Below are 13,224 nucleotides of genomic sequence, written 5' to 3'. Positions count from 1 at the left end.
GCATTGAACAATCTGTATATCAGGTAGTTTTAGCCAAATGCTATTCCTAAACTCATGCAATCTTATCTTTGCTTCTTAGTATAAAATCATGCCCAGCATGTTACAATATCACTGAATCTGACATATAGTTATTGGATGACGAAGAATCTTTTGGCTGTCTTTGTAATTTGAACGTGCAATGACAGTATTATTACTATTATTATTGTTACTATTATTATTATTTTGCCCTTGGCTGCAGGACAGAGCAGAGACATTTCAAATACTGTACAGGAAACGCTTGTGGTGCTTCAAATAGTTGGAAAGTCACTAATGAAAGATCAGGATGCACTGCATAGTAATTACTTAATTTCCTACTCTTGGATTAATCTCAGTGGAAGTTTCCTGCCAATAATATAATTTAAGAGGCTCTGGTGAGAGGAAAATCTTCCCTCTTGATGATGATAATAAGATTTTGGATCATTACAGCATTACTCAAAATAGACATGCAATGAATATGGGTATTTGTGGTTGCGTATATAACAGTAAGAATAGGAAATACCACCAGCTCAATCTCCAGCTATAGTTTACACAATAAAATGTGTTTTAGAACATTTTATTTAGCTTTAAGAAAATCAGGACTTCAAGAATGATCTATTCAGCAGGACACTGGTGGCTCAAAACCTGTCATTCCAGCTACTCAGGAGACTGAGATCTAGAGGATCATGGTTCAAGACCAGCCTGGGCAGGAAAGTCCATGAGACTCTTGTCTGCAATGAACCACCAGAAAACCGCAAGTGGAGCTGTGGCTCAAGTGGTAGAGCGCCAACCTCTAGCCAAAGAGCTCAGGGACAGCGCCCAGGCCCTGAGTTCAAGCCCCAGGACCCACAAAATTAAAAAAAAAATTTAAAAAGGTATATTCAAAAAATACTTGTTGGTTTCAGAAAAAAATTGTCATGGAAAATGAACTTTTTTCCCTCAATTATCCCAAGAACTGGTATAGAGGACTCTCAAGAGACTTTCCTCATTTGCAAAAACTTATTGTAGAAAGACCTATTTTCCCCACGATCAAATGATTAACCCTAATGCATCACACACCTTCCAGATTCATGTTTTTTAGATAACCCTATTCATAGGGGAACATACATACCTCTGTGTCTTCCATCCGCGAACTTCCCCTGGGTAGAAAAGAACCTTTAGAGAACATTCCAGAAGGTTCTAGCACATTCCCGTGTCCACTTCTTTCCGTGCCTCGGCTTGGTGGGAAGGCGGTGGGGAAGGCTGGGTCTTCCACAGGAAGGCTGCGTTCAAATCCAATATGGTAGCCCTGCCTTTCTTCCAACCATTCTCTTGGACTTCTTCTCTCGGAAGGAGTGGAGGGTGAATCTGGAACGTGGAATCTGGACCAGTCAGCCCCAGGATGGCTCCCCGTGAGAGAACCCCAAGCATTTCTTCCTTCATTCACAGTGTCAGGCCTTGGTAGCACAGAGGGACTCAATCCAACCGGGGAGACCACCCCACCCCATTTCCAGGGGAGTTCAGGGGGCTGAGAAGCCATTGCGTTCAGGTGGGTGTCACGCAGTGAGTGGCACTGTGTGGCTTGGGACCCCCAAAAGGTGAGTTCCTCAGACTGTCCCTGAGAGAGGGGGAAAGTGCTACGCATCTCAGCTACCAGGTGATCAAAACCCAGGCTGACTTCCCTGGGAACGCTGGGGTGATCTGCCAAGGGAAGGCTCCGTGGGCTTTCCCCCAGGTCCTGGGTAGCTCCATCTGGGTGCCCATACCACGCCATGCTTGTGTATTTGATGGATCTTGATGGGTCTCAACCCTGGCACCAAACACCTTCCAGCTGCTGGAACTTTTCCTGGGAGGAGGAAAACCAAAATGCAGGAAAAGCAACCACAATGACACCACCACCACCACCACCACCACCACCACCACTTTAACAACCAAGGAGCTCGCAAGAAAGAAGTAAGCAACGTGAAGGATAAAAATGGCGAGTAGAAGAATCGTTTGACTGCTAGGGACAAAAATCTCACACCACTAGAAATCCAGGAGACCAGTGGCTGTGCCTGAAATCATTTTTTGGTACCAGTTGTGGGGTTTGAACTCAGGGCCTGGGCGCTGTCCCTGAGCTTTTTCACTCAAGGCTGGCGCTCTACCACTTGAGCCACAGCGCCACTTCTGATTTTCTGGTGGTTCATTGGAGATGAGAGTCTCACACGGACTTTCCTAAGCCCGGGCTGGCTTTGAACCAGGATCCTCTACATCTCAACCTCCTGAGTCACTGGGATGACAGGTGGGAGCCACCGGTGCCTGGCTATGTCTATTTTTTTAGTGAAACCATCTTTTCTTGATTAGCAATCCCACAGTTAGACAGTCTGAACTCTTTCCTGCTCTCTAGCGTCAACCATCTACCCGTCTCCACACTTTCTAAATTGAAAATTATTTTCTCCACTTCCCTAAGACTACTTCCATTAAATTCGTCACTCAGCTTCACACCATTAAATTGAAAAGGTATTTTTCTCTCTTCTTATCTTGTCTCTCGACAGTATTTGATACCTGCCACCACCACCCCCTGCCTTTAAGACTTCTTTCTTAATTCTCCGTGGACTCCACACTCTGAATTTCTCCTTAGTTCATTTCTTTTTACCAACTTCCATGCTTTCTACATGTAGGCATATGTTTCGATGTATTCTATATTTCTCACTGCAATCTGTTAGATCTATATTTTTACAACTGCATAAACGAACCTAAGTCCCCAAGAGTTGAATTAAGAGCCAGTGCAGATGCTCACGCCTGCCATCCCAGCTACTCAGGAGGCTGAGATCTGAGGATCACGGTTCAAAGCCAGCCCGGGAAGGAAAGTCCCGGAGACTCTCATCTCCCATGAACCACCAGAAAGCCAGAAGTGGAGCTGTGGCTCAAGTGGTAGAGCACCAGCCTTGAGCGAAAAAGCCAAGAGACAGCACCCAGGCCCTGAGTTCAAACCCTAGGCCCAGAGTGTGCGCGCGCACACACACACACACACACACACACACACACACACACACACACACACACACACACACACACACACATTTGAGTCAACTTCCTTGGGATTTCAGAGTTTACCCAGATTTCTTTTCAACTAGGATTAACAGTAGGCCCAAGATGGAGTCCATCTAACACTAAAATGGTATTGAAAATGTGCCAGAATTTAGGCCTGGAACCCAGCATGGAATCACTGTGGACTGTCTTCACTTCAAAGGGTTAAAAACTTTAATACTTCCATTAATAATAATAATAATAATAATATTTCCAGAGAGTTCTTACAGGATCCTGTCGGATGATAAAAAAAAATCTCATTATCATGAGATAAAAGAGAATCAGCAATATTTTTTATCCATATTGAAAATGTAATAAAAGACAAGTGAACTTCTATACCATGATTCTTCGAGGCCTGTGTGTGTGTGTGTGTGTGTGTGTGTGTGTGTGTGTGTGTGTGTGTGTTCTTCCTTGAGTATTAGACTGGGTGATTTTAAGGGAAATTCTCATCATTGTAAACCTGCCTGGCTCACGGTTTCTGAGACCACAGTCCAAAGTTGGCTGGAGTAGGAGTGTGTGGCAGAGAACTTCCCAGTGCTGTACTTCCCTCCTAGGCCTTGATTTCCACAGTTCAACTTCCTTGTCTGTTCCAATTTTTTGAGTCCATCCCTGGATTGGTCCATGGGTTAAGTGACAGCTGTCATGAACCAATCACTTCCTCAGTCATGAAGAAACAGGAACTGGGCAATGGAAGACACCCATCCTTCGTAACCCACCATGGGGGAGGGCGGTATTTCCTCTCTGAATCATAACACCTGATTAAGTATTTGAATTAAAAATAACATGACTAGCCAGGTGCTGGGGGCTTATGCCTATAATCCTGGCTACTGAGGAGGCTGAGATCTGAGGATGGTGGTTTGAAGCCAGGCCCCAGACAGTAAAGTCTGTGAGACTCTGATCTCCAATGAACCACCAGAAAACCGGAAGTGGCGCTGTGGCTCAAGTGGTAGAGCACCAGCCTTGAGCTGAAGAGCTCAGGGACAGCGCCCAAACCCAGACTGACCAAAAAAGCCCATGACTGACCAAAAAAAGGAGCTGGAAGTGGTGCTGTGGCTCAAAGTGGTAGAGTGCTGCTAGCCTTGAGCCAAAGAAGCTCAGCGACAGCGTCCAGGTCCTGAGTTCAAAGACTCATATCCAACAACCACAGCAAGAACAAAAAGAAATGACTGGAAATCACTACAATTATTAACACATCTCAAATGCAAGGTGGACAACTATTTGTAACCTACGTGATGATTATTTTAGAGGAGATGGATGTACAGGGAATGTATCTTCTCAAAGCATTGCTTACGGAAACTGACCAGTTACTTGGTTTATATTCGTATCATTCAAACTCAATACCTAGAACATTCTCACTAGTCTGATGTAATTCCCTCCCGCAAAAAAAAAAAACCCAAAACAAAACAGCCAAACACAACAAGAAAGATGACAATTTCCCAATAACTCAGATAACCTGAAACTTCAAAATCCTATTGCAGTAATAATGATTTTTACCAAAAAAAAAATCACAATAAGACTTGAAAATGAAGTATTCGAGGAAAAAGTCACTTCCGTAAGTTCAAAGATATACAGGATCCTTACTCATGCCGTATTTAAGGATAATTCGGCCAACAAAACAAACGTTATGGGGAAAATGTTAACAAGAAGTTACCAGTCTTGTTGGTAACGAGCACAGAGAACACGGAGAAACAGGCTGTGATCCTGACACCACCACACACAGGAGCTATGTGAGCGATCGCTACGGTCGGTGCTTCTGTAGGTTGGACGTGAGCTGGGGTCCTTATTTTCTAAGCTCCAAGAGAAGCATGCGATTTCTTTATTTTTCCTCGCTTGAGAAGAACTTTCTCCCTGCCCAACTGATCCCAGCTCTCGGGCAATTTTTTCAAGTCCTGGCCTACAGATGCATAGAACAACACGAGAGCTCCCTTGTTGAGTGTGACTGCGTCTGTCTGTCTGTCAGTCTGTCTGTCTGTCTGTCTGTCTCTCTCCCTGTCTCTCTCCCTGTCTCCTCCCTCCCTCCCTCCCTCCCTCCCTCCCTTCCTCCCTCCCATTCTCTCTCCCTTCCCTCTCCTTTTCTCTCTCCCTCTTCCAGCTCAGTCTTGGTACTATTTCATTGACTTCACAGATTTACTTTTCCACCTGGCCACGTGTCAGGTGAACGTGTGTGAACACAAGGGATGTGTAAGGGAGAGTCCTTGATGCCAATAAGGAAAACTTAATTCAGATCAGAGCGTTGCTAGTCACGTGAGAGGCTTGTGTCCCTTAATCTCCTTTCTCTGTCTGTCTGTCTCTGTGTCTGTCTCTTTCTCTCTGTCTGTCTCTGTGTCTGTCTCTGTCTCTCTGTGTGTCTGTGTCTGTCTGTCTCCCCTGCTGTCTCTCTGTCTCTCTCTGTGTGTGACTCTGTCTCTGTGACTCTATGTCTGTCTCTGTCTTTGTGTCTGTGTCTGTCTATCTTTGTCTGTGTCTGTGTCTGTTGCTCTGTCTCCCCCTCTGTCTCTCTGTCTCTGTCTCTCTCTGTGTGACTCTGTCTCTCTGTCTCCCCTTCTGTCTCTGTCTCTAGTGACAACGTATTCAACCTTTTCCTATGCATATGACCCTGGGTTATTTTGTTGTTGTTATTCCCTTGTAAGAGGCTGCGTGAAAAGTATTGGAAAAAAACAACAACAAGAAGAAATCTCAATGACTCTGCAAGTCATTTCCCTAAGACTTTCTGCCCTTGGCATTGGGCAATCTAGGTCCAAGGACGACATGACTTTCCAGATCTTGTAAAATCAAGAAGAACATTTGTTCTCCTACTCGAGAGCAAATAAAAGGTCTTCGCTCCAAAAGCCTCAGCGTTACAGCAAACATGGCAAGGTTAAGTTCTACGAGTGTCCTTGGTTTCCAGACCCCACCCCCACTCACGGCCAACCTAGATTCTTGTTTTCCTGGCTGACACGGTTCTACCATCGTGTGCAACAGTTGCACGTCATCCAGACCCGTTGGGCGTGGACGCGTGCACGTTTCCTCGGTGCATTGCAACCCTCGAGTGTTTTTGTAGAAATCTTTTCACAGCAGAACTACGTCAAAGTAAGTCCAAACAGGTAAACAAAGAAATCCCAAGGCTTTCTGCTGGACACTTGGTACTTGGTACTTAGACTAGGTACTGGGCAAAGGGTGATAAAGGAGAGAACTCCCAATGATTAGGGAATTTTACAAGTCCAGCTCCCCGCTCCCACCCAGCGGGGTTTAGTGCTTCTGAGGTGCTTGTGCTTAGTTCCTGGCTCTGAAATTCCAGGTCATGAGCAGCTGGAGTGATGTTCCTTTCTCCCTGGAGACAAATCAACCCTGCTGTAGGGTTGAGAGGAACTGCAGGGGGGGGGGGGGACGGAAATGAAGGGCAATTAGAGCAAGCCACCTGGTAGGGTGATTTTATGACTAATCTAGAACCCAGGCCCTGGGAGACACGGATGGGCAGGCTCCTGGGAGCGGGTGGGGTCTCCAGGCGTGGGGAAGGGCTGTGGGACTCGATGATGCAGCCAGCGGTGGGCTTGGAGGGCAGCCTGTTCCACTATGAGTCTACCTCCACACCCCCACTCCCCAAACCCTCCTCACCCTCCGTGAAGACCAGAGACATCCAGGCCAGACACCCCCAGAATCTTTTCTTGCTCTTCTAACATGGGAAGATGGTATTGTCCTTTCTTAAACAAAACCTTGTGGAATTTATTACCATCTGACTTGTACGATACTAGGTCTAGCTGTATTTACCCTACTACGACATGAAATCTGTGTCTCATTGATATCTTCTTGTCTCTAGGACATACGTTGTATAAATAATATAATAATAATATCATGTCTCTAGGACATAAGTTGTATATATAATGTAATAATAATATAACATATAATATAATATAATAATACATATACTCATATATGTAATGTAACATAATAATACATAATAACAACAAATAATAGAATGTAATAATATATTAAGTGAAGTAAGCCAGGCCCAAAGAAACATAGGTCCCATGGTTTCCCTTATTTGCAATATCTAGTATAGGTATGAGTCAAGCGGAAAAGGTCAGATAATGTGATGTTAGGAAAATGAACCCTTAAATATGTATTTTAATGTTTTCGTTTCTTTCATGCATATGTTTCTAACGCATTTATAAGATTATTTCTTTGTTGCTTTGTATGTCCCTCCCCCACAGTGTAACCCCCGCTTTCACTATATCTGATGTCAGTATAACATGTGGAGGAGATGGGGACAAACAAGTCGTTTAAGGATTCAGGTGGACCTGTTGCAACAATGAGAAGTACAAAATGTCATGTCAAAACCAGCTTTACAATGTCGGTGTGGGGGGGGGGTAAAATTGGGTGGGGGGAGGGGGAAGGCGGGGAAGGGAAGTGAAGGGTAAACAAAGGAGGAGGCTGCAATGCTTGGTAAGAAATGTATGCATTATCCTGCCCATGTAATTGTAGCCCCTCTGTACAGTATGTTCTCAAATAAAATAAAATACAATTAAAAAAAATAATTTATATATATTACACATAAATTATTATGTATAAATATAAATATATATTATTGTATATACTACATACATTATTTGTAATATATAAAAATATTTACATATAAGATGCCTATATTAGATGTGAATATATAATACACTATATGTTAGATCTACTATATTATATGCTATTCAATATAACAATATATGTTAGCATTATATACATCATATATTATATATAATCCATAGATGATATATATAATATCGTATGCTATATATTATATATTGTCTAATATGTTGAATATAACATATGTTATAGATTATGAATATGTGATATAATATATTTGATTTATCATATAGTATATATACAAATATAATATACTATTTTATATTACATACATTTATAGTTGATATTCAATTTGCACATGGAAGCAATCTCAGACTTTTTTCTGGACACTGTATGCCAGTGTCTTTTTTAAATAAATATTTTTATTGTAAAGATACTGTACAGAAGGGTTACGTTACATGAGTAAGGTCATGAGTCCATTTCCTTTCCAGCATTGTTACTCCCTCCTTTGTTTTTCCCCTACCATCCCTTCCCTCCCCTCCTCCCCAACTCCTCCCTCCCCAACCTCAAAGTTGTAAAGTTCATTTTCAACATAGTGTCTTGTATATGTCATTGTTACAATGGGTCAACCTGTATCCTTATTTCCACATTTTGTTATTTCCCTTCCCCTCCCCAAATTAGAAAAATGTATATACAAGATGCAGGGCACTGGAATCAAATACAGTGAAAACAGGGGTTATACCACGGGGGAAGACATACAAAACAAACAAACAAACAAAAAAATCACATAGTGCATGAAAAACAACAGCTTTCTAACTATTCTAGAGTTCCACCTTCTGCATGTGAAATGCTTTGTGTTTTCTTTTTGGATTGTTGTTGGTTTGTTTGTTTGTTGGTGATCCTGGGTCTTGAACTCAGGGCCTGGGCACTGTCCCTGAACTTTTTCAACTCAAGGCTGGTGCTCTACCACTTGAGTCACAGCTTCACTTTCAGCTTTTTGGTGATTCACTGGAGATCAGAGTCTCATGGAATTTTCTGCCCAAGATGGCTTTGAACTGTGATCCTCAGATCTCAGCCTCCTGAGTAGCTGGGATGACAGGTGTGTGCCATGGTCACCCAGCCCTGGTCTCCCTTTTATCTTTTGAAACACCAAACAGATAAACAGTTGCACAACATTTAATAAAGATGGCTCAGCAAGACTTTATGAGCAGCATTGAAATACTTCCTAAAACATTTCCTTTCATTTTTCTTCCTATAAACCTAATACACAGCACCAAAAATGAAAGATTCAGTGATTCACATGCAATGTCAGTAGTCAGAGAATTGAAATTCTCTATGAAATTGGAATAATCAGGTTAAACCAACGCCACAAGCCGGGCACCGGTGGCTCACGCCTGTCATCCAGCTACCCAGGAGGCTGAGATCTGAGGATCATGGTTCAAAGCCAGCCCCAGGTAGGAACATCCGTGAGACTCTGATCTCCAATGAACCACCACAAAACCAGAAGTGGAGCTGTGGCTCAAGTGGTAGAGCACCAGCCTTGAGTGAAAAAGAGCTCAGAGACAGCACCCAGGCCCTGAGTTGGAGCCCCAGGACTGACGAAAGAAAAGATAAAGAAAGGTTTTGATCATTAAAACTCAAATCATAAGAGTGATTTTTACGTCATTTCTTCCCTACCATCCAGAAACACCAAATCTGAAATGCACACGCATACACGTAGCACAACATAGACTGTTATGAATCATATTCTAAGAACATTTTAAATTATTCAGGCATTCCCACAGCTGTATAAACCAAACCTCCATGACACAGGAGGCTTCGTGTAAACAAGATTTATAAATATAAACAAATAAGTTCATACATAAGTTTATAAATAAATCTGCTTTACTTACCCTCTCTTGTCTTCTGTATTCTTACTCCCTCTCGCCCACAGAAGATCACCCACAGGTTAAACCGAGAAATTCCCTTCTGCTTAATAATTCACCAGAACACCGTGAGAAGGGTTTTGTTCACGGCTGGACCTATCTTATCGGCGACTGTACAAATAAAACGCCCTTTCCTGTAACTTTGAAGACTCCCAGGACTGACACACACACACACACCCTAAATCCTTGCTGAGATTTCTCCCATTGACACTGGAGACTGACTTTTTTCGCTTTTATTCATAATACCGATCGGGGAAAGACACGCTAGTTAACCTGGGACCACTAGTTACAGAAAGGACACACACACACAAATGGGAAATCAAAAGTTTCCTCTCTGGTGACTTGGGATGAAGAAAAATGTCTACCAGTGAGAAATTAAGACCTAACTAGAGCCCGGTGTGGGGTAATGAGGTGTGTGTTATAGAAATCTCCAGCCTACAGATTAGCCATAAGTTAAAAATAAACCCAACCATTTCTAATAAAAGCCATTGCTAATAATCCACGATGATGGCAGTCAGAAAGAATGTCATAGGCCTTGCTGAAAAGCTTGCAGTTAAACATGGTCCTGTGGACTGGTATTGGTGGCTCATGCCTGCCATCCCAGCTACTCAGGAGGCTGAGATCTAGAGGATCGCGGTTCAAAGCCAGCCTGGGCAGGAAAGTCCGTGAGACTCTGATCTCCAATGAACTACCAGAAAACCATAAATGGTGCTGTGGCTCAAGTGGTAGAGCACCAGCCTTGAGTGAAAGAGTTCAGAGACAGTATCCTAGCTCTGTGTTCAAGCCCAGAAAGGGTATACACACACACACACACACACACACACACACACACACACACACACACACACACACGCGCACAATAGCACAGGTGAAAATAGCTTCAGCTCTTTGCAACTGGTTTTGTAAATTATTGCAAGGAAATTGCTTTCCAGTTATTTGTTTTCTCCTTCTAGACTTCAAACGTGGGAAGAATTCAATAATCACCGTGTTTGAAATAAATGGAAATCAACCAACCAACCAACCAACAAAACCCCCAACCTATGATCAAACCTGGACTTTGTTTCCCCTTGGCCAGATCTCAGGAGCGTGCACCATAAAATGACAGAAGCGCTTCGTGTGAAATGGCCGTAATGACCAGGGGAGATGCCAATCACACAAGTATTATTTTAAGATGCCAAAGACAGAGCAGTGATTCCGTCCCTCTCCACGCGCCGAGATGCTGGCTGCTGGCTTGCTTTGTCAATCCTGAGGGGGTGTGCTCTCCTATTTTCAATTTGCTCCCAATAATTGATGAGGAGCGTGCGTGCCCTTGCCGTATGATGAATGCACGATTAGTCATTTATTTAGACTGATTTCTTGCTGAAAGAATGAAAGAAGAGCTCGCGATGGGTAGCGATTCTGAATTCTTTCGCTGTCTTTACTCTTGAGCCAAGGTTATTTGTAACGGTGTGATGTTGTCTTAAATGACACTAAACCTGTAATATGAAACTAAACACCCAGATTGCCTGAAACATTGAGAAGATAGGATTAGAATCAGAATTACAAATTATAATTTATTATAGTTTCATATTGTAATGATATAGGTTATTTATATAATACACATTTTATAATATATCAGATATATTGTGTATAGCCTATATTATAATGCAATTATATATAATTTGTAATATATAATTATTATCTTATTTTACCTTGTAATATTATATTATATATGGTATATATATTTATATTATATAACTAGATATATCTATAACACATATATATCATGGAAAATGTATCATGGATGATATATAATGGATAATAAATAATATATAACAATATATAATTATATATACAATTACTTATAGGTTATGCATATATGTAGATAATTATATATAATTATGTTGTATAATATATAATATATTACAACATATAACACATGGAATATATTATACAATATATAATGACATATATTACACATAATATGTAATTATAAATGATATGTAAGTTATAATAGTATGTAAGAGTATCATTTATAAGTGTAGCATAATATATTGTCTATATTATAATATAATAATATGTAATTTATAGTCAATATTATATGTAATAGAATCTATATTATAATAATATATAACAGATAACCTTTAATATATACGACATAATACCTATAATTACATATGTTATACTATATTAAGCTATGAAATATAAATATATAATGTAGGTAATTATATCATACCATAGATTGTATACAACCTAGTATAGATTATAGACGATGATTACATTATAGTACATATTTTATATGATAAAATAATAATATTATGATCATAGTATTGACATTTTTATACTGTCACGGATATAAGGTTGGCGTCCAACAGCCAGTTTACTCTCGGGGCTCTATGAGTGGTGTACCCAGGCTGAAAGCCCTGATTTGCTGCTGACAGCCCGTATTTGCCTGTTTATTTTCCTTTCCCCCCTGCAGCCTGTGTGATTCCTGCAGGATTCCCCCAGAGGGCGTGCTTGTCCCGGGAAACAGAGCAGTGCCCAGGCCCTGTCACTGCTGAGTGGATCCCAGGCCTGACGCTCAACGCGACTCCAAGAGCAAAGCCAAGCAACCTCTGCTTTTCCTCTTGTTTGTTTGTTGTTGGTCTCTCCCTTAATGCTCTCCGTGATTGCTCACTTCTTAAACACAACGCCTCCTCTCTGGATTGCTTTCTGATACACCCCCTGCCCCCTAATGTGAACGCACGGATAGTGTGCGGTGTCACTTGTGTGCACACGGTGGCTTGTCCTTCTCTTTGACGAGATGTCAGGGGCGATGGACATCCTTGTTTGACCACATAAGCCTCCTGAAGAGCCAAGGTCACAAGCATGTGTGACAAGCAGGTGGAAGAATGTGGTATTGGAGATTAAATACCTTTAATGGGCTATTGACTGGTCCTGGAGCTGGCATAACTACTTTGTCTAAATTTAAGATAACTTCCTATAAAACTGGGTTCAGGTCCGATTCAACCCTGTGAATTTGCATTTGTGTGTGTGTGTGTGTGCGTGTGTATTTTTATTTCTTTCATGCCTGTCCCGTAGGATGAACTCAGTCAAGGCCTGAGCACTATCCCTGAGCTTTCTTTATTTATATTTCTTTATTTGCTCTACTCCTTGAGCCACAGCTCCACTGCTGGCTTTTTGGTGTCTCATTGGAGATGAGAACACTCACCTCCTATACTTTCCTGCCGAGGCTAGCGATCCTCGGCTCTCAGCCTCCTGAGCAGCTGGGATTACAGGCGTGAGCTACAGGGGCCCAACTGCGATTCTTTCTTTCTTTCCCAATGCAAATTAAAAGCAGTAGATCTCATGCATGTAGTGGGATTTCTACAGGCCCTGCATAAGGCCCCTGTTTGCAATCTGGGGTCCCTTTGAGGAGGGGATAGGATCTGCAGGACTGGAGTTTAGGGGAGAGGACTAAGCCCGCTAACTGTACTCTAAGAGGAGAGGGATTTAGCAGGACTCCTGCCCCTTTCTCTTTGTTCCCATCGTGAATTATGATTTTCCCCAGGCCCAAAGCAACGAGACCCCATGATCATCACCCAGAATCCATGAGCCCCCAAAGAAATCTTGAATTTGATATTTATCCCAGGAACCAACCGCCCCCCCTCCAAACTCATTAACCCAATGGTGGAGGTACCCCAAGATTCCTTGGATCAAGCTA

The 13,224-nt window shown here is 42.1% G+C and overlaps 1 protein-coding gene across 1 annotated transcript in view; it reads right to left on the bottom strand.

Moving 5' to 3' along the window:
* The window catches only part of Pik3c2g (phosphatidylinositol-4-phosphate 3-kinase catalytic subunit type 2 gamma), a 120,614-nt gene extending 111,033 nt beyond the window's left edge, over positions 1 to 9,581 (bottom strand). Inside the window, exons 1-2 of the mRNA XM_070011653.1 lie at positions 9,510 to 9,581; positions 1,127 to 1,840 (exon numbers count right to left, since the gene is read on the bottom strand). Of these exons, the coding sequence (XP_069867754.1) occupies positions 1,127 to 1,768 (642 nt within the window). The 5' untranslated portion in view covers positions 1,769 to 1,840; positions 9,510 to 9,581. The remainder of the gene's footprint in view (positions 1 to 1,126; positions 1,841 to 9,509) is intronic.
* Between the last annotated feature and the right edge of the window lie 3,643 nt (positions 9,582 to 13,224).

The sequence above is a fragment of the Dipodomys merriami genome, unplaced genomic scaffold, assembly GCF_024711535.1.
Source record: "Dipodomys merriami isolate MVZ:Mamm:240054 unplaced genomic scaffold, mDipMer1.0.p SCAF_84, whole genome shotgun sequence".
In the NCBI taxonomy this organism is placed as follows: Eukaryota; Metazoa; Chordata; class Mammalia; order Rodentia; family Heteromyidae; genus Dipodomys; species Dipodomys merriami.
This window is presented reverse-complemented; position numbering and strand designations above follow the sequence as displayed.